The following is a 25,706-nucleotide window of genomic DNA, read 5'->3' as shown; positions in this document are numbered from 1 at the left end:
CCCTGAGCAACATTGATGTCTTCTTCAATCGACAGTAAGTGTCAAAATGGCCGCCCCCTGAGATGGAGAAAAACGGCTGGATTTTGCTTCATAACTCATATTCCACAAATGTAATATTAATCAGGATGTCATGTTTAGACTAGTTAGGTCACATATAGCATATTATTGTCCAGAAATGTTTTAAGGTTGATTTCCACTTTAACTCATTCACTGCCATTGACGGCTAGAGACGTCAAAAATTCATTTGAACTATTTCTATTTGTTTCACATTTTTTCCTCCTTTGTTAACAACAGTATGAAAACCTAGAAAAATATATTGTACATTTAGAATAGATATACAATTCGTGATTACTCTTGAGTTAACTAGTGAAGTCATGTGATTAATTACAATAAAAAAAAATAATGGCCTGATGCCCCTAATTAAAAAATATTATTAAAAAATTAGGGGTGTTAGACTTCAATAGGTGACTCACGATTAATCACAAATTTTATATCTGTTCTAAATGTACACTATTTTTTTCTAGGTTTTCATACTCTTGTTAGCAAAAGTGGGAGCAAAATGTGAAACTAATAGCAATAGTTTAAACGAATTTTTGACGTCTATAGCCGTCAATGGCAGTTAATGAGTTAAAAGTGCTTCTGAGACAGCCTAATACAAAGTGAATAATTGCCGCTCACCAAAAAAGGGTTTCTAAATGAAGCCTATAGCTTAACTAAATAATGCTCCCCCTTTCACTTCCATCTACTTTTTAAGACATTATGGCAAATATGCTCCATTTTATTTTGAGGTATTTAACTTACCCACCATTTTTTTTTTCAGGCGTTCACCCTGGGATTTTTTTTTTCTCATTTGGTTTCGGTATTACTCAAGTTTGGTCGGCGTGTCTTCATCCACATCCATCCAATATCCACAAAAAAATAAAATACAATCTCGAAGTCATGCCTAAAAAAACCACAACACTTTTTCTTTTCTTTTTTCTTCTTGTGAGTCATTTTGTTTGATCGCACCCTCTAAAATTGAACCCAACTCCCAAATCCTTAGCAACATGAAATTGGTCGCCGTGTGTATCATATGGTGCGGCATGGCTCAGGTGGTAGAGTGGTCATCTCTCAACCCAGAGGCTGAGGGTTCAATCCCCCGGCCCTTGTGACCATGCCGAAGTGTCCTTGAGCAAGCCCCACTTTAGCCCCCAATTTTTTTCCTCATGCTGCGTCAAAGTGAATAAAGAGTCCGTGTGTAAGCATTTTGAGTGCCTTGTGGATTGAAAAGCGCTAAAACCACACGCAGACCACATACATGTCTGCCATTTTGTTTAGAAGTAGCCAGCAACTACAGATTTTGTATGATTGCTACCAAATACGAACCATGTATACGAGACAGAAAGGTGACATTTAATCTAGCTCTTTTCAGTGCACCCGTCCCAAACCCGCTGACGCAACATCCGCATGCGTAGCTTCCATTCTGCTGAGTCATTCTGTTGCCAGCCTGTAGTACAAGGAACAGCGTGCATTCCTCACACGGCACCGCTGACCCACCCCTTCAACGCTCCCCATCTTGGATTTCAGTCCAGGCGGCTTGCGGTTGAATGTCAAAAGCAGCAGCGCATTCTGCGAGCCGGCGGATGCCGAGACTCGAGACAGTGTAGTCTTACCCGCGGTGCTCTGAGGGGCAACCGCGTGGCCCGTTACCTTTCGCAGGCGCGACAGGAATAGACAGCGAAGGACAATTCTCAAGTGTTCCTTTTTATTACGCAAGGTTGCCGCTGTAAATAGTGCTGACGCGGCGGCCCTCGGCATCGGATGCCTCGATAAACGGCGTCTTCCGTCGGGATGAATCGACGTTGATTGGTCATGATCAATGAAGATGAAAAAATGTGTGTAGAGGTGCTTACAGCTGGAGTTTGATGAGAAAGTGTTGCACGCAAACAAATGATCAACCTTTCAAGCATTGCCTTGAAAAGAAGAGTTGACTAAAGTATTTAACGTTAATATATCTATTCTTTTACAATCACTAATGGACCACGAGAAAAAAATAACCATGTAGATGCCTGCTCATTTGCAAAATTTGAAATTTTTAGACTAATTTCTATTTCTATTAGTTTTATACTTTTGTTAATAATAGTATGAACCCCCCCCCCCCCAAAAAAAAAATTATTGTACATTTAGAACAGATAGAAAATTTGTGATCGATCGTGAGTTAATTACTGAAGTCATGTGATTAATTATCATTTTAAAAATGTAATCGCCTTGCGATTTAGAAGAAGAAAAGATTACTAAAAATTAGGGGTGTCAGGCGATTAAAAGTTTTAATTGTAATTAATCGCATGACTTCACTAGCCAACTCACGATTAATCACAAATCTGTTCTAAATGTACAATTTTTTTTTTCACACTTGTTAACAAAAGGGGGGGAATGTTAAACTAATGTCAATAGCCGTCAATGGCAGTGAATGAGTTAATTTAAAAATATATATACAGTATTTCGTTTTATACTCTATCTAGTCGTTACCTGGTAATTAGAAAACAAAATCTTTAGAAATATTACATGGACTTTCATCAGTATATGGCGCTTTTATACCTACAAAGCACTTTTAACACGGTCTCATCATTCACCGACTGATGACGCGGGATCAGGAGCAACTTAGGAGTTCAGTATGTTGCTCATGGACACTTCAACAGGGTCACAAGGGCCGAGGAATCGAACCCACAACCTTCAGGTTGGGAGATGACCCACTCTACCACCTGAGCCATGCCGCCACGACATTTTTAATTTTCAAAACAATTAAAAGTATTCAATCCGATTCAAACTCCACCACCAAAATGGTTTTGATTTTAAAATACTGAAATAAAAGTGATTTTATTTTACATTCGCAAAACTTCCAAATCACAGTGTCACTAACTATCCATTTTGGTTCTAATGTTGACAAGTTCATAAAAGCGCAAGTGAGTGCAGTCCGGGTGCAAGCACGTACACGCGAGAGCGTACAGTCTTTAATCGGCCGCATTCCATTTTGAGGGTAATTATAGCAACCGTACTTCATGTACTGTATGTTGTATCTCACATCTAATATACTGCAAGGCCCGCAAGTGCGAGCATATAATTTGAGCATTGCCATACATTATGAGCAAAAGCCAAACAAAAGTGTGCATAAATATGTAATTTTTGCTGTATTTGTGCAAGATATATCAGTAGTTATTAAGAATAATAAACTCTTATTGTCGTTCTGTTTGCCATGTTTTATATCAAAGTCGGACTAGGCATCACTGAATGCATTACAAAGATCCATCTATTTTCTCTACCACTTGGCCATAGCTATTAAATGCTTGATTTTTTTTTTGCCCAAAGCCACAAATCCCTTTTACGACGCGTGGCAGTAGGATGTACCGCGGCACCATATCACCGAAAAACGAAAATGCACACTCTGTGTTCTTGCAGAATGCGGAGTAGGAGGAAGGGGGACACTTTCATTGTCTGCCGTTTCTGAGCATGCGCAGAGGAAACACGTGCGGATGAGACGCCATTGCAGTTTATTTTAAAATTAAAACGAAATAACAGTAGATTGCGTGTATTAAACACCCCGGAAACATATTGTAAAGAGAGCGACAATCCTTGAACGCGGAAAACATATACGCGTGTGCATAAATACCGCGGTGAGGTAACATTTCAAATCTGGTTACGTAACGCCGGTTCTCACCTAAACCCGAGAGCCGCTCGATGAGCCCAGCATCCCTGATGACTTTAGGCCCGTGTTCCACACCTCTCCTTTTCTGGACAAAATAAAGCATATAATCAAATATTATTAATAAATGTAGCATTTTGCTTTGATGTCTGCTAAATATTAAATTGATAGAATGTTATTGTTTTTTTTTTACCTGCCCTCTTGAGAAGGGCGCCCCCAACACGGCCACCGACTGAGCTCGGCTAGGTTGGCCGCCTGAGAGCGTCCGAGTGCGGGCAAGTCTTAGCAGATGTCCTCTGAGAGCCATGGTTCTCCTCTCTTGAGTCACCGCCGTCTGTCTGACGAAAGACCAGCGGGATGTTGCCTGTTGTTCGGATGCTAAACGTGACCCGTCCCGTCCCGTCACAAGTTCCGGTTTGAAGGAAGCTTACACCAGCTACTTAATATTCATGAGATGAACAGGCGGAAGAAATTCAGGGCCGTTTTGGATTATTTGTCTTTTCAATCGCGTTTGCTGGATGCTTCCCGGTCGTGCGTCGTAAAGGCGCCTTTACTTATGTGCATCCATATCCTGTGCGCGTCCTTCTTAATTCCACAGCCGGTGACGTCAGCCCGTGACACACCTTCACGTCAGCCAATGAGACGCGGCGAAATAAGAGGGTTCAGGGGGGGTTATGGGCGTGGTCTGTTCGGAAACAGGGGCAGTTAAAACTGTGCGTGATAGAGAGGAGTTTCGGGTGGAAATTTCCACGGATGGACGCAGCCGAGCGAGGAATGATTGGATTGTTTACATTGTGACATCTGTTCCTAACTCAGCTTTTAACCACGTGCTGGTCGAAAACATAGGATCACATTACACAAAACACGCAAACACCTGTTGATTCGCTATTGCTCTCGCTCTCACACACACAGCAGCAAAATGTTTACGATTAATATTATATTATGTCGAGTTCCACGGGAAATGTTTTTCCCCCTAGTTATTATTATCCGCGGTAAAGGTGCTCTCCCTTCAATGATTCATTATTTATAACATGGGTGTTATCCATATTTCCCACTGTTTCCCAACCTTTATTTAGCCAAGGCAAATATTTGACTATGGAAAAATCTCGACGGTACACCACCAAACAAAAAGCCACAAAAAGTGATTGCTGTCATTTGGCTGACTTCCCCCCCCTCCCCCCCCCCCCCCCCCGCTTTGCATAAATTCAAGACACAAGCGCTGTATGGTGGCAGTGAATTCAAATCAACTCACTTAACAATAAGCAGCAATTTGGCAAATTGTGAACAATTCTCCCCATAGATTTGCCTTACAAGAGACTGTTACTTAGTTTGATGCTAACATATAACGAGAAATGCCGTTTACATGCTAACGGTTAGCATCAATACTGTAGTCATGATTTTAGAAGCAACAGACATTTGAACACACATTTTGGATCAACGTACACAAATAATGTAGCAATAGTCACATGCGTATCTATTTTGTATCCGCTACGTAAAAGCTAACATTTAGCATAGACAGTCATGGTTTTAGAAACAGATCATTTGAACATAAATAGTGGAGCAACACACACAGATATTGTAACAATACTCACAGGTATATATTCTTTATCTTCTACGTACAATGACAATTACAGCATTTTACTGTCACTTAGTTGTAGCGCAAGAAGATTTGTCATCATTTGTGTCTGCATGACTGTGTTATACTGTCTTCTAGTGGCCAAGGTGGGCACACGAGGAGGAGCTGAACATTAAAGTGGATTACAGCAATAATGAATTAATGACATTCAAAACATTATATTTAATTATGTGATTACTGTATGTTTTTAGGAATCATAATATTATAGAGTGGTATTTCTTAATAAAAGTATTCAAAAAGGAGTAGGAAAAAGTAAAAACATATACATGTACTCCATGTTACATTTCTTCTATTAGTCCCTCAAAATCCCCCCGTGCTCCCTTATATAAATACAAAAAAAAAGCATCATTACTTGGTCTACTATTTGTATTCATACAGTATTAGTTTACTATTATTAAAGTTAAGTATTTCGCATATTGTGCATTTCCTCAAACCTGCGTTTTTTTTAAATAGTTTTTTTTGGGGGGGGGGGGGGCATAGTCTAGACTATTTGTAAATGTATGTAAAAATGAATAATTATACATAGATATCTAAAAAAATTAAAACAATAATAATCTTTTTTTGCATCGCAGCCACGTGCGATATGCTTTCAGGCGATAGGCTTTCACTCAAGAGTTTCCAACTCCCGCCTGCGAGACGTCGGTGAGGGCATCACTGCTCCCTAGTCGTCACCGTTTTCCCATGATCCTTTTCGAGAAGAAAAAGGGTCCCTCTATTTTCTTGTGTTCCGAAGAGTACCGGTGTCATTGCAAACGCCGAAGCCGCACTCGCTATATACTTTATTCGTAGTGTACGTTTAATGGGCTTGGGTTCGGGCGAACGCGCACCGTTGCCGGTTCGTCCCTTTTAAATCTCCTTTTATAGGTGAGTAACTCGGAACATTAGCTTCCCTCTCGCTAACGTAAGCTAGCAAGGCCACGGAGCTAACACGAGCTATCTTTGCTAAAGCTAACTAGCACACTTGTAACATGGAAGGCCGCGGGTTTTTTCTTCTTTTTTTTGACAAAGGAGCTGCCTTGTGCCAAAAAATAACTTTATCCCATACTGTATTGACCCTAAAACAAATAGTTGCGGTGTATTTGTGAACAAGTTGGTGTTGAGCGAGAATGTCGTCTTTTCGTCACAGGTTCCTGATCCCCCTCACGATGTCGTTCCCTCCTCCGCTTAACCGCCAGCCGTTGAGCATCCCCCAGCTGCCCCCCGGCATCCCCCCGCCCCAGTTTGGTACCTTCGGCCCGCCCGTCCCACCAGGTATCCAATTAAGAACTTCGCGAGAAACCTTTGGACCTACAGACCCCTTTGAAATTGTCAGTGCCTTATGTTGGTGTTTCCCAACCTTTAGTGACTCGAGGCACCCATTTTAGATGAGGAAACTTTCAAGAAAACCCAATCATCAATCAAAAATGTCACAAAAAGTATGAATATTAAAATAATAATGGTCTTGTTGCAAATTACTTACAAATTGACCTACTGAGTGTAAAATCTGGGCCTATTTAATTGGACAGAGCTAATGTTCTTACAGGAATTGACGAAATATTCTGTTGCTTGGATGGCACCTGGTTTATTGTACCCTCTATTAGTGTTAATTTCGTCAACGAAAACAATTTCGTCAACACACATTTTTCACCGGATTTAGACTAGACTAAAACCCTCATTAATAAACAGTTACTGGGACTAAGTCAGTATGCATTTTCGTCGACTAATGAAAACGAGATGAAAATATACTTAATTTAATAAAAACTGGACTAAAATCTGTAGACATTTTAGTTCATTAACAAAAACAAAACTAAAATTTTATGGTTTTGTAAAATCTTGTCTCTGCTAATCTGTCACTGTGACACTGTCATGTGATACACTGACACACACCCTTTAAAATCAGCAGCTAGCAAGTGCAACATGCACAAACACATGGGACAGACGGGAGGTGGATTCATGGTGGAAGGGAAAAAAAAAAGAGTAAATTATAGTTATAACGGCTGCGTAGCGATCTGCCTATTTGCGTAAAGGACTTTTCTAATGGGAAACTGACTACGCATGCGCGAACACACATCGCTACGCGGACAGAGCTAGGAAAAACACAGTAGCGGTGTGCCTTTAGAAGGATAATTTTTGCAGCATTTTTGCCTGCATGCCAGACGAAGCAATGAGTCATTTTTAATTGAGGTATGAAAATCACCAAATGTTGTCACTTTTAAACCTATAGGTGGTGTAGGCTTTCTGAAATGAAAGAAATTATTAAATTAAATAGAAAAACCCAAACGGTTTCAACTTTCATTTCTGCCTGGGGTAGGGAGTGCCTACCTTGCCTATCCTGACCGCACATCATTGCTACTAAGATACTGTATTTTAGGATAGGTGTCGTCATTTTGGTGGTACTTGAGGAGTTGAGTAGTTTTTGAGGTGGTACTTGTGTTAAGAAAAAACTACTGATATAGACTCTGGCCGCTGTGTATCCAAATGAAATAATCAGTGCCCCACCTATTTTTAATATAAAAACACCACTTTCTGATTCTAAATGTAATATATACTTTTTTCTCTCTCTCAAATTTCAGGTACTCCCATGATACCAGTTCACATGGGTGTCGTGACCCCCTCTCCCTCAGTGAGTCATAGCAGACCTCTTACACATATTACCTGCTATTATCAATGAGATGACCTTCGATTGTTGTTTGGCTTGCTATTTACATTTAGTTTGTTCCGGGCAGGTTCTTGTCCCAACCACAGTTTCTGTTGCGCAGAAGCCGATGCTTCCAAACAAGATCTCCTTCCGAGCCAAGGAACCCGAGGACGGCCCCACCACCATCGTGTTTGTGGGCAACATTTCCGAGAAGGCGTCCGACATGTTGGTCAGGCAGCTGCTGGCTGTGAGTTTGGAACAGAAACATGCAAACCTTACTATAGCTATATGTAGCAACATTTGACCTGAAAAAGGTACTCACAAAAGAAATGTTTAGTCAGTGTCTGCATCATCTTCTTCTGAAGCCTTTCTGTTGTTGATTTGCTTCTGTGTGTTGGATCAGTGTCCAGTTGCAACACCCATCCTTTTTTCAGCTGCTAGACAGATGGCACCAAGTTCTTCTGCAAAATATCTTGATAAACTTATGAATTCATTTTTCCATAGCAAGCTGTCCAGGGCCCGAGGTAGCAAAGCACACCCATTCCATTATGCTCCCTCCACCATGCTTCAGTTGGGATAAGGTTCTGCTGTTGGCATGCTGTGACATTTTTACTCCACACGTTGTTTCTTCCGTCATAACATATTTTGGCAGTAGTCATGTGGAACATCCAAGTGCTCTTTAGCAAACGTCAAACGTACAGCAATGTTGGTTTTGGACAGCAAACGTGCAGCAATGTTGGTTTTGGACAGCAGCTGCTTCTTCCTCAGTGTTCTCCCATGTGCTTCATTCTAGTTTAATGCCTTACATGTGGTAAATTTGTCAACAGGTGTTGGCATTTGCGAACTGTAAATTTTCAGCTGCAACTCTAGGGTTCTTTTTTGCCTCATTGAGCATTATACTCTGCGCTTAGTCATCTTCCTAGGATAGAACAGTGTTGAACTTTCTGCATTCACAGACAATTTGTCTAACAAATAATAGACTTTTATAGACACTTTTATAACCTTTTCCAGCTTTATTCCTAATTATATATAAAGTCCTGACCTGACCTCAACCTAATTGAAATGCTGTGGCATGACCTCAAGAAACTATTCGCACCAGACATCTCAGGATTTCTGCTGAACTGCAGCCATTTTGTAAAGAGGAATGAATGGTCCAAAAATTTATCTTGATCGTTTTGCACTTCTGATCTGCAACTTCAGGACGTTTGTATTGATTGTGATTGGGAACACCTGCCTTGCTGTGTTTTTAAATACAAATTTATTGTACTGGATTGAAAAGAAAAACACTGTACACTGTGGCCATTATGCAGCTTGAACATTAACATTTTGTTTCACATACCATTAGAGGGAGCCCCCGTATCATTATTGGTTCCCTTACTACACTTAGAGATTCACTGCTTTCAATAGGTTATGATAGAGATGGGACAATGAAGCCTTGTGAAGCTTTTGAGGCTTTCGGCTGATTGATTTGGAAAAAGAGTCGATGTTTCAAAGCCCCGTAAGATAGATCGTACCGGTGACATCTGGTAGTCAGCTGGAGTCATAGCAGCTACAATCTTCAAAGTGATTCACCTGATTGATTTATATTCCAACAACACCAGTACATTCAGTCTTACATTTGTCTGTCTAATGGTCATCAGGTACACATGGAAGTGTTGCAATATTTTGACACTGTACCAGTACTATGGTTCAATGTGATGTCCTGTTACTCATTAGATTTTTATAAACATGATTTGGATATGACACAAGTGCGCTGTGAAGCCAGATGACAAGTATTTCAACATCAGTCTTTGGGGGATGTGACTGAGGGTCTTGGAGAAGCGCTTATAGCAACTCGGTGGAAAATACTTGGGTCAAGCCTGTATCTTCTACACACGATTTAAAAATAATGCATAGTTGGAAACTTTAAATGCATCATTGTGGGAGTACTTTTGTTGGAAACATACCGAATAACTAACTTTTCCAGGTGAACATAAAGTGAAGCAAATATCTACATGAGGGAATTGTGCGCCTGACACCGCGCCAAAAGGTTTGAATCAGTTACGTAATTTCCGGTATCTCATTAGCGCGCATAAAGCCGCATACGTCATCAGCACGTGATCGCGCAGGTTTCATCGGGGCTTTTGATACATTGTTTCGAGCAGTCTGTCTCACTCGGCTGACACATGCTCCGGAGTCTCAGTGTCAAACGTCCCATCTCTAGGTTATGACCTAAATTAGTTGCTGTGTGCGACATCTTAAAGACATCTTAAACACTTCCGTCACGTAGATTCCTCTTTTCCCATGACACTGTTGTTCACACATGGACGTTAGCCTGTTTAAAAGCCATGACTAACTAAAGCAACAATCACTCAGGCTAAATGCAGTATGATTGATGATCATATGAAGATCCATGATTATTAGCATTCCAATAGGCATGTCGAATTTATCGTAGTATTTGACCAAATTGGGGTTGTCCCTCTAATAGGTGTCATGCCCCTTAAGACAAATGAGTGCCTCAACTCCCCATCCCTCTCATTTGAACTTTGTTGCTAACCAAAACAGTAGCAACTCAACGTTCTTAAAAGAATTAGTGTGGCGGTTAATCACATTATTACAGAGCCTGCTGGTCGCGTCTTTAGTAACGACTAGTGTTCCAGTAGATGTGTGGTTGCTCCACAATATTTTATGCCGAATACGAGTGCAGTATTTCCCCAAATAGTGGTCATTGCTCACTTAGATGCCATGCCCTCAATTAATACAAGCTAACGGTAATCAACTCCCTCAATTCGACGCCTCGCAATTTTTTTCCTCACGTGGACTTTCGATCATTTAATTTACATTCCTCACCAACACAACTGCACATAAATGATCTGTCAGTGGAACGCAAGTTGGGTGTCTATTCACAGTATTTAAGAAAATGTTTAAAATCTAAACTCGTTAAAAAAATTGTTGATTCAAAATAGATTTTTTCTAATTAAATTTATTTAAATTGTAATTTTTTAAAATACTTTTTTCTACACAGGCCCAATAACTGTGAAGATTCAGTCATACTACTATTAATTGTCATTGTGTTGTCTGTTTTTGCAGAAATGTGGTATTGTTCTAAGCTGGAAGCGAGTCCAAGGCGCCTCTGGGAAACTACAAGGTAAAAAAAACAAAGCTCAGTGAGCTCGTTTAGTGTGTACAAAATGACTGTTCTCGCTCACGTGGATACATTCAGGGTGTTGAACTTGTTTTTTTTTCCTCCCTCTTTCCACAAGCATTTGGCTTCTGCGAGTACAAGGAGCCCGAATCGACTCTGCGATCCCTGCGACTGCTCCACGAGCTGATGCTGGGTGACAAGAAGCTGCTGGTCAAAGTGGACGCTAAGACCAAGGCGCAGCTGGACGAGTGGAAGGCCAAGAAAAAGAGTGCTAATGGTGTACGCGCAGCAGCCTGCCACATCAAGGATGGTTCAACGCTATTCGGTTAAAAACGACTCGTTATTTTCCCCCAGGGGGCAAGCGGCGATAGTAAGAACGAGGATGAGGAAGAGGTGCTGGACGAAGAAACACTGCGTCGCGACCAGGCGGCAAAGGGCGCCATCGAAGTTCTCATCCGGGAGTATTCCAGCGAACTCAACGCCACCTCGGCGGACGGCAACGGGCAACTTCGCAAGAAAAGAAAAGACAAGTTAAATGAGGTATTGGCCACAAGTGGGCAACATTTCATAGGCCATTTGCTGGTCATGCTTTTAAATTTTTGTGAATTGTCAGGATGACATCAACGCCATGGAGATTGAGGACGACAAGAGGGATTTGATTTCCAGAGAGATCAGCAAATTCCGTGACACACACAAGGTGACCTTTCATAGCTGCGTTTATTATACAGTTACAGTATTTATATACAAATGAAATTAATTGTTTTTCATGATATCATTGAAGTGGTTACAAAAAAAATTCATACATTGAATATAATTTATACAAAATGCAGCCTTTATTTAATATTGCATTAATCTTAAAAAGTTTAAATGAACAATTATTGGTGCCGTTGTAAGAATAAATGAAACAAGTGATTTTTGAACATCTGATTGTGGACATTCAACATAGAATTCCTTGATTAAAAAAAAAAAAGAAGGTATTCTACATAAAATTCTTCTAAAAAGTGTCTCCATAAAATGTAAATACTGGCATATTCTATGTAAAATGTCTTTAATAAGTGTGAAATGTGTTAAATTTACATAATTGAGAAATTGTAAAAATAGAGGTGATCAACATAAATTTACCACATCAGCCTTGATTAAATGAACGTCAATGTATCTAATACCATCGTGTTTTCTGCTCGTCCTAAGAAATTGGAAGAGGAGAAAGGCAAGAAGGAGAAGGAGCGACAGGAGCTGGAGAAAGAGCGGCGAGAGAAAGACAAGGAGCGCGAGCGCGAAAGGGAGCGCCGCGACAGGGAGAAAGAGAAGGAGCGCGAGCGTGACAAGGAGCGCGAGCGGGATCGGGAACGTGAGAGGGACCGGGATAGGGAGCGCGAACGCGAGCGGGAACGCGAACGGGAGCGGGAGAGGACGAGAGAGCGTGAGAGGGAGAAGAGTCGAGACATCAGCGAAGCCCGCAGCCGCTCCAGGTTAGTTTGTTGTATCCAAACAAAAACGCTGCCATGTTTCGCATCCGAAACGCATCTTTTACGTGGTGACACTGGAAGAATTGGCGATTTTCCATGCCGCACTTGAATGCAGTAGTGCACGCACATGAGCCTAATGACCTCACACAGGCACACTTAAAATACATTTCTGGGCTGGAAGCCAGTGAGTTTCGATCGAATGATCAGACTCCCGCCGCCAAAACCACATAAAATACGGTATATGAAGTATATGGTAAAGCCGCACATTCTATAGCATGCTTTGAGCAAGCGTGGTGGGAAGATGGACTTCCCAGTGCAGGCCATACATTATACACCCTTGGTCTTAAATTGTTGACATTAAAAATCCATCTTTGTGTTGTTGTATTCTGTTTAATGTGCGCAGAGAGAGGACTAGAGATGACAAAAAACGGGACCGCGACGAAGATGAGGAGGACGTATATGAGCGCAGGAGACTGGAGAGGAGACTCAGAGATAAGGAGGCCGCCTATCAGGAGGTAATTTAAAAAATAAAATTGAAAATTTAGCTATTCTACAAGAAAATGCCTTAAAGTCTTAAATTAACATTCTACACAAACTGCCGTCATAGTTTTGAAGATGGACCTAAACTCTTAAAATCTTGTTCCTCAAACAATGGTAGTTAAACTTGGAAAAACACGCGTGTATGAGCCCCACAATGTAGCAAAGACAAAAGCACATGCACACACTTTGTGCACAATAGAAATACACACAACTAGAAAGAATCCACTGAAAAGTCCCAAGGCTCAATTCAGTATGACTGTGCCTTCATTCCTCCCGCCAGTTATTTCTGTTAACAACCTCTTTGCACAATTGAAACCAACGTGCCGACTACAAATAATGCACCTCGTCAGTGCATTTTTCTTGGCTAAATAAGTCTTTGTTTCCCCTCGGGAAGCGGCTGAAAAACTGGGAACTGCGTGAGAGGAAGAAGTCCCGCGACTACAGCAAGGAAATGGAGCGGGAGGACGAGCGTGGCCGTGAGACTGTAAGACAAACTCATAGTATTTTGTATTATTTCACTGGTTGATTGTTTCAGCTCGAGAGAAATTATTGTTTGTCATTGTCAGATGAAAGAAGCCAAAAGACTAAAAGAATTCCTTGAAGACTATGACGATGAACGGGATGATCCCAAATACTACAGGTTGGTGCCTTTTTATAATATATATTTTTTTTTTTTGATGGGCTTTGTCATCTTCTCCTTTGTCTAATGTCCTCCCTGCAGGGGCAGTGCTCTGCAGAAGCGCCTTCGCGACCGAGAAAAGGAGATGGAGATGGACGAGCGGGACCGCAAGAGGGAGAAGGAGGAGCTGGAGGAGATCCGACAGAGGCTTCTGGCCGAGGGTCACCCTGACCCGGACGCCGAAATGCAAAGGGTGAGTCTATCCTTTAGTATTTGTTAAACAAAAAAACGGGTGGGGATGTGTGTAAATGTCATCTTAACGTGTTGATGTGTTTAAAAAAAAAAAAAATGGTCAAGGCCTTTAAATTACCATTTTAAATGTTAAACAATTTAACGAAAAAATGGGACGTTGAACTGTATGGATCAAACAATGCCATCTTTCGTCGCTCCAGCTCTTACTGTCTTTTTCATGTGGAGTTGTACAAGAAGGCAAGGTGACCAGAAATATTTGTGGCTTGGAAGAACTTAGCTAGGCTAAGATGTGCTTAAATTGCTGTTTTTGCAACATACTGGGAATACTGTACACCTCTTTAGCAAAGCTTTGCAACATAAACTCTATGCTTGCCTTCTGACTCTTGTTTTACACAAAAAATTGTGAAAATGGATTCTGCTTATGTTTTTTAAAGCAGAAAATAGTCACTTCTTTTAAAATCCAGTATAGCAAAACTGACAGTAGTTTTGTAAGCTACCTCCACTTTGTTTGTAGCCATGTTGAAAATGGAACGCGATATAAACTACCCTACCAAAAAAAAAAAAACAGTCAAAGAAAAGTGATTAATCTCCAAGCTGTGCCTTGGAGGGAAAGCTCTTCGCAAAAAGTTCCTAACCTTCAAGTGTTTCACTGTGTGCAGATGGAGGAAGAGGCAGAACGCAGACGGAAGCCGCCTCTAAAGCTGGAACCCGAGGAGAAAGTGAAGCAGGAGAAAAAGGATCGGGAATCCCACCGGGAGTCACATAGAGATTCCCAAAGAGATTCCCATAGAGATTCCCAAAGAGATTCCCACAGAGAGTCTCACAGAGAGTCCCACAGAGAGTCTCACAGAGAGTCCCACAGAGAATCTCACAAAGAGTCTCATAAAGAGTCCCACAGAGAGTCCCACCGGGATCGGGAGAAGAGGCCGTCGGCAAAGCCCGCTGAGCCCACGCCTCGAGACCCTCCGCCACATTCCGAAGAGGACGAAGAGGACGTAATGGAGGAGCTGCGGCGGCGGCGGAAGCGCGAGGAGGAAGAGGCAGAGCAGGAGTCCGAACAAGAACAAGAACAACAACAACAACAGCAGCAGCAACTGCAGCAGCAACTGCAACTGCAGCAGCAACTTCAGCAACAGCATGTGGCCCACAATGGTGGGGATTCACCTGAGGCTAGGCTGCACCTCAAAGCCCTCATGCGACCAATCAACACCGCTCCCTCTGTGTCCTCTGCCAGCGGGAATGCCACGCCCAACACGCCTGGCAACGACTCCCCGCACGGCATCATCGTTCCAGGCGAGCGAACGCCTGAGGTGCAGCCTCTCGAGGAGCACCGGCCCAAGATTGGCCTCAGTCTCAAGCTGGGTGGGTAAACCATCAAAACAAATCCACCCTTTGGGGGCTTGAGTCACACGACTTGGCTCAAGTCGGACCGACTTTAGGATTTTCAACTTGCTTGGCTAAATCTGGTGATATTCACGAGATTTAACTTGAGAGTTCAGAATGAACTCTTTTACTGCCACACATGATCCAAAAATCAACCCCAACAGTGCCAGCCCATTTGAGGCATTTTAACTCATCTTTCAAGGCAAACAGAGTATTGTGTACTTTGAGTACATAAACATGTTGCGTACCAAGTTACATTCTTTCATTAGAAAAAAAAAAGTATGTTTATACCTTATTCCGTTCTTTTGTAATCACCATTTTAAAATAGGTAATTTGAGTGACATTGAGCGAAAATTGGAAAGGAGAAAACAAGCTTTGTCGCTAATATTTTTTGTTTAGTGGCGCTCTGTGAATTAGATTTAATGTGACAAAGGCTTTGATCATTCAAGTCGTCCTTGAAAAAGTTATGTTTCTTAAGATCCGCCATCTTTCACTGCAATTGCGTACACAAGCAGAACATTGAAAAGAGATACAATGCTGCCATCTGCTGGCCATAGTTAGTTGGTGTTTGTGATTTCACAAATCCATTGAGTAGGCAGCGCTGCGCAACAACTTCCACTGCCCATTGAGAGAGAGAAAAACATAGCAAACGTCAATTAACGTTTTTGGCGGCATTCATTTGGATTTTAGTAAACGTCATTAAACGTTTTTGGCGATAAAAGAGTTAAGTGTAGAAAACGGCTGTGTTGTGCAAAATATACTGAAACGGTTCATCGTTAAAATTAACCCGCAAGCCCAATATCCTTAATTTTTGTGAGTGTGTGACTTAGGGTGTGCTTAACAGTTAGATGAAGTCCACCATAACAATTTCTTGACAATATATTATAGGTGACCTCACTATTCTAAACATGACATTCTGATTAATATTACATTTTTGGAATGCGAGTTATGAAGCAAAATCCAGCCCTTTTTATCCATCTCAGGGGGCGGCCATTTTGCCACTTGCTGTTGACTGAAGATGACATCACAGTTGCTCAGGGCTCAGGCAACAACCAATCAGAGCTCACCTGTTTTCTGAAGCTGCGCTGTGATTGGTTGTTACCTGAGCAACATTGATGTCATCTTCAGTCGACAGCAAGTGGCAAAATGGCCGTCCCCTCAGATGGATAAAAATGGTTTCATTTTGCTGCTTTGCTCATATTCCACTAACGCAATATTAACCAGAATACCATATTTAGACTAGTGGGGCTGCATAGTACATTGTGAAAAAAATTATTTGGGAGTTTAAAATCTCATGAGGACTCAACTTGATTCTAGCCACAGTAACTTGGTGCGGCTTAAGACTTCTGACTTGCGTATGTGACTTATTCCCTTTTATGCCCTTTGTTTATACACATTTAAGCCGCTACGTCTTCTCCTCCAGGTTCTACTAACAGTCCCAGCCAGCTGCACGCTGCCAAGCGCAAAAAGCTGGCGGCCGCAGATAGCATCTTCAACAAGTTCAACGATGAAGAGGAGGCCGACGAGCAGCCGCGCAAGAGGAAGCTAGTGCCGCTGGATTACGGCGACGACGACAAGTGTTTGGGCCTGGACGGCGCTGACATGTCGGGGGCCAAAGGCAGCGTCAACACCGAGGAAAAGCGCAAGAACATTCGCAGCCTCATCGAGAAGATTCCCACCGCCCGGCCCGAGCTCTTCACCTACCCGCTGGACTGGTCCATGGTTGACTCGGTATGACAAACATAATCTTGTTTGTAGAAAATATTTAGTTAGGAACATTGAGTAACCGGTTGGATCTTGTCATCACGGCAGACACTGATGGACCGTCGCATCAAACCGTGGATCAACAAGAAAATCATTGAATACATCGGCGAGGAGGAAGCGACGCTGGTCGACTTCGTCTGTTCAAAGGTTCGAAATTGTCTTGTCATGCAGCGTGGTGGGCCTCTCTATTGTGCTGAAATGTGTGATTGAAAACGGGATAAGACAAGGGAATAAGGCTGTTGTGCTAAAACGCTCTAGGTAACTGAAATGGCTCCTTTAATGATACCCCCCCCCCCCCCTTTCTACAGGTGATGGCACACAGCACTCCTCAGGGCATTCTCGACGACGTCGCCATGGTAAGTCAAGACACTTTACAACTTTTATTTCTGTCTACACGACGACCAACCAAACTTGTCTTTGTGTTCGTTTGCTCCTTTAGGTTCTCGACGAGGAAGCAGAAGTGTTCATAGTAAAAATGTGGCGGTTGTTAATCTTTGAAACGGAATTCAAGAAGATCGGACTAGCAAAATAAACGTTCTGTCGGACCGCTTAGCTCACAGTTCCACTTTGCCAGCCCCGGAAGACGGGAGCTGCAAACATGGAAAGAAATGACTACATCACGATATTGCATGAAGAAACCTTAAGTTGTATTTTTGTTGAGGTTAAAAAAAAAAAAAAACAGAAGCCCCCACCCCCCCCCACAAAAAAAGAGAAAAAAAAGAAAAAACTATTGTGTTTTCCCCATCTGTTCTCCAGTAAATCATTCATGGTGAAGCACTGCTTAACTGTGTTACCTAATAAATACTGTCAGCTTTTTTTAAGGACATGCTTTCTGTTGTACATGAAGTCCTCAGTTTAGGATGAAATTTCCAAATTTGTCAAATTTTTGTCATCCAAAAAAGTCGGAACGTGCCGCAGTGTATCGCTAAACTATGCTAGTGCAATAATCAATTGGTAATTATGCTAAAAACACTTTTGGGCCATAACTGTAAAACACGTGGAAAAAAACAGTAGGTAAGACGGTTAACGATTGCAAGTCGAGGTGGTTATGCTCACTAGCCAAGAATAAACGTGGCTTTATAATGATTTAAAAAAATCTGATATTAGCTAACAGGTTTGCATTGGCTTGTGTGACACTCCATTGCAGCTGATTACATTTAAAAACATGAAAAATAGAAGGGAGGACTTGCCTTGGCTCACGGGTGGTAAACTCAAGGTCCGGGGGCCAGGTCAGGCCTGCCAAATCATTTTTACGTGGCCCACTAAAGCAAAGCTGTCTACTTAATGTTTCTATCTAAATGGATTTTGTTTCGACAGAAGCGACATCATCCTTTTTATCTAACAACACACGTGAGTCGCACTATGATGCGAGTGTCCAGTGTGTAATTGGCCATCACCAGTTTAATTAACACATTAAACACCATTTTAAGTTAATACACCATGTGTATATAAAATAACACTAGTCAAGAGGCATTGATAACAACCTAAGGTAATAATTTTAACTACAGCAAAGCATGCTGGGAAATACCTCATCCGATTACCGCCATGACATTGAATGATGGGCGACCTGCAGATACGGTGGAGCTCAGTTTACATGCAGCCTCATGGAACAGTATCTCAAAAGCTCAAATGTTTCCCCCCAGTAAACCTTCTGTTGTGTAGTATAATCTAAACATTTCCAGCACCTACGTACGGATCTGAATACGGAGACGAGACACAAAAGTTTTAGAACAAACTTTTATGGACTGATGAGAACAAGATGAACCTCTGCCAAACTTTAGGGAAGGCTAAAGTATGAAGAAAGAAAAGCACACAAGCTCATCTGCGAAGGTAATGTTATGGCTTGGCTTGCATGGCTGCTTCTGGAACGGCTTTTTTTTATTATGTAACTCATGACGGTAGCAGCGGAATGAATTCTGAAGTATACGTAAGTATGCAGATTAATCAAAAATATCACACAGTACTTACGCAATTTTTTTCCTCATCAAAATCAAAAAGTTCAGCTTCCTTGACACTTTTTTGTTGTTGCTTTATTTAACAAATTAAAAAGGCAAACAATCATCACAGTACACAATTTAGCTTCATTGCCACAGCCGGCTGCCACCTGCAGCAGTGATGTGGCAATAAAACATCACGTGACCCGGAAGTAATGTCCCACTGCACTCAGAGAGGCCGAGCTAATTAGCATGTTTGTTTGCTCCCCTTAAACACGTCTCCGGTGGGCGAAACACGTAATAATTTTATAAAATTTTGGACGGGACTCATGTGGAGGACATGAAGCCCGGCGTGGCCTACTTGGACGTCGACACGTCGAGTCGCCTCGACAGTGAAACGCCACCGCGGGCCGGACAATAGCATCCCGAAGCTAGTTAGCTTAGCGAAGAGGAGGCCATCAATTAAATTACACGTCGTCGTTTTGCGGGCTGCTTGCTAAACTCGTTAGTGAAGACCGAAGATCGTTCTGGGTGTGTCGTTTGCCTCCAAAAGTTTTCATTTATCTTGGGGAGATTCGATTTAGTGCAGCCATGGATGACTTCAGCTCCATCAGCTTGCTGTCTCTTGCCATGCTGGTGGGCTGCTATGTAGCAGGGACCATTCCCTTAGCAGTCAACTTCTCAGAGGTAAGCTTCTACTGCAGGTGTGTTCAAACTTTTGCCTTAAGGGCCACTCCGACATTCTTTCATTCATAATTTACTGAACATGTAAAACAATCAACGCAGTTGAAACAAGAACTGCAAGATAGAGCTAAAGATTTAATGGAATTTAAATTGACGCAGTGTAGTGAAATGGAATGCAAGGGCTGCAATTTTGGCAAAAAACAGCTTAATTTCCTTCAGTTGGTTTGCTTAATTGTTCTGTTTATTTGTTAATATAATGTCTAGCTAAGTTCATTGCATTAAAGCAATCCCACATGTTTACACGTCGTTTCATGAAACATGAAAAGTTGAAGTGATGAAGCCACAGATTTGTTTGCATTATTGTTGTAAATTAGTCTGACTTGAGCAGCAACAAGTAATCAACAACAAATCGATTCTGAAATTAATCACTAATTATTTTTGACAATCAATAAATTGTGTAGCGACCTTTTAAATTTAAGATTGTACAACTGCTCGGAATTTCAGCTTCTCAATAGTAAATATTTGCTGACATCGGACTGATTATCTTTGTGTTGAACCACAATAAAATGTTTGCTTTTACTTATGAAAACGATAATCAATATTTTTGCCTATTTTCTGATATGTTACAGGCCAAATATAATTGCAATTACATTAATTTTCAAAATCATTCAGCCCTAATACTAAGCCATTTTTCTGTAGTATGAGTGGCAACAGGTGGATGCAATGCCGTCATTTATTTTTCTTGTAATGCATCCAATCAGGAGAAGCTGAAGCTAGTCACAGTGTTGGGAGCGGGACTCCTGTGCGGCACGGCCCTCGCTGTCATCATTCCAGAAGGCGTTCACGCTCTTTACGAGGAGATCCTGGAAGGTAACTTTTAACAAAAAAAAAAATAGACCTCCATTGAGAAAAGTTTTTCTAGTGGGAGGAGACGTCTTCAACCACAGTGACGCAACCAAGTGTATTTTTGAGTCACACCTTGTCTTATGAGCCACTCTCTGTTTGTTTTTTTGGTGTGTGTGTAGGAGGGGGGGGGGGGTTGATAGTATAGCGAACATTAAAGATAAAAGAACCAGTTGCAGTCCCTTTCAGAACTTTACAATAGTTTGAGCTCTGAAAAATTCCTTTCTGTTGTTGTACCTTGGAGAACGCTGAACAGTATTCAAATAAAATGAGTAGTTTTAATAGTAATTTAAAAAAAAAAAAAAAAGGGAAATTGCCATACTTTTTATATGATTTGATTAAAATAAACATTTTATTTATTTTAGTATTTTACGCCATCGCTTTCATTTTTATATATATATTAACATAAATATATATTTGAAATAAGACTTGTGTGTTTGGCACCCACAGATTCACCTCAATATCTTTTAAACAATTTTTTTCCCTTTTTTGGGGGGTGGTCGGGGGCAAGCCAGTTTTTCGTGAAAAACGTATATTGGAGGTTTATGATTTTTTTGGAAGAATTTTTGGGGCAAAAAAAAATATTAATGTAATTAAAAATATTAATTGCAAAATATTAATTGCAAATTTACCAATTCAATATCATATAATAAAAAAAACAATATCAGGTTTTTTTTTTTTTTACTTAATTTTAAACATTGTTTTTATATAGAGTATATTAGTTTGGTATTTGTCACGTGTTTCATGAATTTAGCAATTTTAAGCACAGTTTGTAGATATGAAGTCTATTGAGTGCCTGGGGGGGTTAAAAACCTGTTTGAAGAAATGACGAGAGCATCGTCCACATTCTCATTGCCTGATGTTATTTGTATTTACTATGTATGGGGTTGAATCTTCCATCTGTATTACTTTGTTACAGTTGTGGTTGTTTTCCCCCCAATGTAAATAAAGTTGAGTAACATTTGTCAAACGCAAATATTGGTTCTATGATAACGAGGTCGTTACCTGACATGAGAAGAAACCATTTTCAAAAGCATCCCCCATTGCCCTGTTAATGTCTTTGATGTCAAACATGTGACATTTCTGCGCAGGGGGCGGGCACCACAGCCCCAGCCAGGTGGGCGTTGTCGCAGAGGCGTCGGAGGCCAAGGGCGAGGCGGCGGCGGCGGCAGAGGCGGTGCTAGGCGCGGTGCTAGGCGCGGACGGCCACCACGAGCACGGCCACGAGCAGCTGCACGCCTGCATCGGCGTTTCTCTGGTGCTGGGTTTCGTCTTCATGCTGCTGGTTGACCAGATCGGCTCAGCGCACATGCACAGCGCTGAGGGTGAGACGCAAAAATGGATGCCAAGGATTTGTTTTTGTTGATGTGCGATGTAGGGCCGCAACGACAAATTGAATAACACAAATAATTTGATTAGTGCATTTCAGGTTACTTTCAGTTTTTCAAGCATTCGCACACAATTTGTTGTTTTTGTTGTTGTTGTCTTACGTTTTTGTGTGTGTGAAACAGATACCGAATCAGCCAGAGTGGCCTCCTCCAAAATTACCACCACCCTCGGTCTAGTGGTTCATGCTGCTGGTAAGTCAACTTGTGTGTCTTCACCTTCCAAGTATTAACTAGCCGATGGGTGCGCAAACTTCAGTGTTTAAATCTGCTAATACTGGCTGTCACCTGTAATGAGCACTTTTCTTTTTGAGGGGACTTCCAAGCAGGACACAGTATGATTGGCGGCTTCAGTCCCCTCTGAAGTTAATTGCCTCCAATAAAAAAAAAATTGGGGGGGGGGGGGTGCTGCAAACATGGATGCCTTTTACTCTGAAGTAATGTGCATTGTTTAAAAAAAAAAAAAGGAGGAAAAAAAAGGTGTCAGCGGGTACTAGTTACCCCCAATGACAGCCTGAGTAGCCCAGGTTATAAAAATAGCTTATTAACTTATTTATTGAAACTTAACATGGTACACGTTTATTCTGTACCAAGTATTTTATATTTAGTTTAAAAGTAAAATAAATTTTGTTCAATGGGGGGAAAATGCTATTATTTACCCAAATACAAATATATATTAAAAAAAAAAAAGAAGTAATTTTAGAGCTGTAATTTTAGAGCTGTAATTTTAGAGCTGTAACTTTTAATGCGTTTTTTTTATTATTTATTTATTGATATTTTATCCTATTTTAATATTGAGGCGTAGCTTATTTTGTGGGCAGCGAGTGCGTCTGTTTTTGGGCCACTACTCATGACGGTTTGTGGCTTCCAGCTGACGGCGTGGCCCTCGGAGCTGCCGCCTCCACATCTCAAACCAGCGTCCAGCTCATCGTCTTTGTCGCTATCATGCTACACAAGGTAAACAAACTGCGCATTAGCCAAATCTGGACCAGGGCTGAACAGTTAATCTAATTCAAGTCGATGTCACAATGTAGTAGAATGCCTTACAGATTAATTTATTGCTTGTGTTTGTTAAAAAGTATATATGGGAAGCGGACCTTGAAAAAAATAATCGTGTATTAAATTGTGATCACTATATTAAGGAGAAAGAACGCAATTGGATCATTTTTGAAAATTGTTCAGCCCGAGTTTGGATGCAGTTTTGGTGTAAACATAAGCCTTTTATGGAAGATGTGACCGAATCTTTTCTACAGGCCCCCGCCGCGTTTGGCCTGGTGTCCTTCCTCATGCACGCCGGGCTGGAGAGGAATCGGATCCGCAAGCACCTGCTGGTCTTCGCCCTGGCGGCGCCCGTCTTGGCCATGCTCACCTTCCTCGGACTCAGCCAGGTACAAGCAGCATGACGTTGTGAGGTGGCGGCTCTTTGGGTCAGCCTCATACTTGACTCGTTTAGCTATAAATACTAAGTTGATAACTTTATTATTCTTCATGTACAAGTAATACCTTTAAAGTGGAAGTCAACCTTAAACATTTTTTGACAATAATATGTCATATGTGACCTCACTAGTCTAAACATGACATTCTGATTAATATTACATTTTTGGAATACGAGTTATGAAGCAAAATCCAGCCGTTTTTATCCATCTCAGGGGGCGGCCATTTTGCCACTTGCTGTCGACCGAGGATGACATCACAGTTGCTCAGGGCTCAGGCAACAACCAATCAGAGCTCACCTGTTTTCTGAAGCTGCTCTGTGATTGGTTGACACCTGAGACCTGAGCAACGTTGTCATCTTCAGTGGACAGCAAATGGCAAAACGGCTGGATTTTGCTGCTTAACTCATATTCCACTAATGCAATATTAACTCTTTGACTGCCAGACGTTTTCAGAAAAAGGATGCCGTGGGTGCCAGCCGATTTAAGCATTTTTGACTGATCTTTCAAGGTCCACAGAAAATTATGTGTTTGGACTATGGAAACACTCATACTACCAAATGAAAGATTGGACTCTCATCTTTCATCAGAAAAAAAAGTTTGTTTTTACCTTATTCCGTTTTTCAGTAATCAACAATAGAAAATGGTTAGTTTCACCTCTGTTTTGAAAAAACGTATTTTAACGTCTTTGGCACTCCTCCATAGGATTTTACTAAACGTTATATAACGTTTTTGGCAGTCAAAGAGTTAACCAGAATGCCATATTTAAACTAGTGGGGCTGCATAGAACATATTATTATCCCAAAAAAAAAATGGGGAGGCGTTGACTTGCCATTTAAAAAAAAAACATTTTTTTTTCACTCGTTGTCGACTGATGATGACGTCATGCGTGCTAAGGAAATGGGTAACGACCAATCATGGCTCACTTGTTTTCTGGGTTTGGTCAGCAAACTGAGCCATGATTGGTCATTTCCTGTTATTATTTTTAAAAAAAAATCAGTATGACCTAGCCTGATAACGCAATAAATAAAATAAACATTTTTTTATAAATGACAGTCTCTCTTTTCATCGTCCACAGAGCAGCAAGGAGGCGCTGTCCGACATCAACGCCACCGGCGTGGCCATGCTCTTCTCTGCCGGCACCTTCCTGTACGTGGCGACCGTCCACGTGCTGCCCGAGGTGGGCGGCGTGGCGGGCCACAGCCACGGGGCGCCGGGCGGCAACGGCGGTAAGGGTCTGAGTAAGGTAGAGGTGGGCGCCCTGGTGCTGGGCTGCCTCATCCCGCTGCTGCTGTCGGTCGGCCATCACCATTAGGACGACGGCGAAAACGAAAGACTTGTAAACGTGGAACTGTTGTGGTCACGGCTTTTTTTTTCTTCTTTTTTTTTTTTTACTGTACAGAGCTCTTAGGTGCAGATTTAAAGTGACGTTCAAGTGCCATAGTAGCTGGAACTCGGCTACTTCCTGTTTCCGGGAAACCTACATTTTTGTTTAAGGGGGAATTTCACATATAACAAGATTTCTTTGGGTCCCCTTGCAAATTAAAGGGATATTCCGTAGACGCAAGTATAATATATCATGCCTCCATTTCTGGACTTTAATTGGATGGATTCACTTTAATCTGTAAAATAAAATTATGACATTTTCCCAATTGGGATTAAGGAATTTAACAAACATTTAAGGCGGTGTTGTGTACATATATTTTTTTGTCATTCCACAGTGAGTCTGCCTCATGTTTTGATGGTGCAAAGTGGGTTGTAAAGCGACATGTTTTATGACTAAATTAAATGTCTTCTTTTTTTTAAACTGGTGCAACAAAAGTGTCACTCCTCACTTCATTTCATAGGCTCGTCCGTCGTCACGAACAAGGTGTCGTGAAAAGCGTTCACAGGGAGCACATGTTAGGGTAAAGCAGCTTTAGTGGAGTGTGACTGGGTCGGGATGGATAAATCCATGAGGGGGATTTGTGTTGTCACTTTCAGCCGAGTTGAGATTAGTCAGTAATTTGTATGAAAACAAAAAGACCTCTGCGAACAAATATGAAATTGACCAAATTTGGACACATTTTTCCTCCCAACAGTGACGAGGCATATATCGTGTATATATGCTTGGCCAAGTGATGACCGGAGCAAACGGAAGAAAATCCCTTCATATTCTTAATGCTGAGCTGTCAACATTATCTGCGATCTGTCATCGTTCTGACACTTTATGTTCAAAACCGGTGTTTCCCAACCTTCATCGTGCCACGACAGCTGAATTACATGCAAAAAAAAATCTTTAAAACTC

The 25,706-nt window shown here is 41.5% G+C and overlaps 3 protein-coding genes across 7 annotated transcripts in view; 2 read left to right on the top strand and 1 right to left on the bottom strand.

The window, feature by feature from the left end:
- Nucleotides 1–4,291, bottom strand: part of arg2 (arginase 2) — an 8,976-nt gene extending 4,685 nt beyond the window's left edge. The window contains exons 1-2 of the mRNA XM_077560082.1: nt 3,873–4,291; nt 3,695–3,767 (exon numbers count right to left, since the gene is read on the bottom strand). Of these exons, the coding sequence (XP_077416208.1) occupies nt 3,695–3,767; nt 3,873–3,986 (187 nt within the window). The 5' untranslated portion in view covers nt 3,987–4,291. The remainder of the gene's footprint in view (nt 1–3,694; nt 3,768–3,872) is intronic.
- A 1,678-nt stretch (nt 4,292–5,969) lies between these two features.
- Nucleotides 5,970–17,904, top strand: rbm25a (RNA binding motif protein 25a). Of its 4 annotated transcripts, none has more exons than XM_077560078.1 (18): nt 5,970–6,179; nt 6,442–6,566; nt 7,868–7,917; nt 8,054–8,179; nt 11,002–11,059; nt 11,175–11,335; nt 11,411–11,596; nt 11,670–11,753; nt 12,245–12,525; nt 12,926–13,037; nt 13,457–13,546; nt 13,629–13,702; nt 13,784–13,934; nt 14,593–15,295; nt 16,740–17,047; nt 17,129–17,227; nt 17,389–17,436; nt 17,520–17,904. In XM_077560078.1, the coding sequence occupies exons 2-18, from the start codon at nt 6,461–6,463 to the stop codon at nt 17,610–17,612; spliced, it is 2,730 nt and encodes a 909-aa protein (XP_077416204.1). In that variant the 5' UTR covers nt 5,970–6,179; nt 6,442–6,460; the 3' UTR covers nt 17,613–17,904. The 4 variants fall into 4 exon arrangements, with proteins under 4 accessions (XP_077416204.1, XP_077416206.1, XP_077416202.1 ...); XM_077560076.1 differs by having other exon boundaries at nt 5,971–6,179; nt 8,021–8,179; XM_077560080.1 differs by lacking the exons at nt 17,129–17,227; nt 17,389–17,436; nt 17,520–17,904 and having other exon boundaries at nt 8,021–8,179; nt 14,593–15,085; nt 15,168–15,295; nt 16,740–17,016.
- Nucleotides 17,905–18,650: 746 nt separating this feature from the next.
- On the top strand, nt 18,651–25,226 carry slc39a9 (solute carrier family 39 member 9). 2 transcript variants are annotated; one of them, XM_077560075.1, is made up of 7 exons: nt 18,651–18,910; nt 20,460–20,568; nt 21,693–21,926; nt 22,113–22,181; nt 22,858–22,943; nt 23,240–23,374; nt 24,498–25,226. In XM_077560075.1, exons 1-7 carry the CDS (start codon nt 18,875–18,877, stop codon nt 24,732–24,734), a joined length of 906 nt encoding a protein of 301 aa, XP_077416201.1. In that variant the 5' UTR covers nt 18,651–18,874; the 3' UTR covers nt 24,735–25,226. The 2 variants fall into 2 exon arrangements, with proteins under 2 accessions (XP_077416201.1, XP_077416200.1); XM_077560074.1 differs by lacking the exon at nt 18,651–18,910 and adding an exon at nt 19,213–19,701.
- The last annotated feature ends 480 nt before the right edge of the window (nt 25,227–25,706 follow it).

The sequence above is a fragment of the Vanacampus margaritifer genome, chromosome 1 (assembly GCF_051991255.1).
Source record: "Vanacampus margaritifer isolate UIUO_Vmar chromosome 1, RoL_Vmar_1.0, whole genome shotgun sequence".
Lineage (NCBI taxonomy): Eukaryota > Metazoa > Chordata > Actinopteri > Syngnathiformes > Syngnathidae > Vanacampus > Vanacampus margaritifer.
Note: the sequence above shows the minus strand (reverse complement) of the source record. Positions and strands in the feature narration are given on the sequence as shown.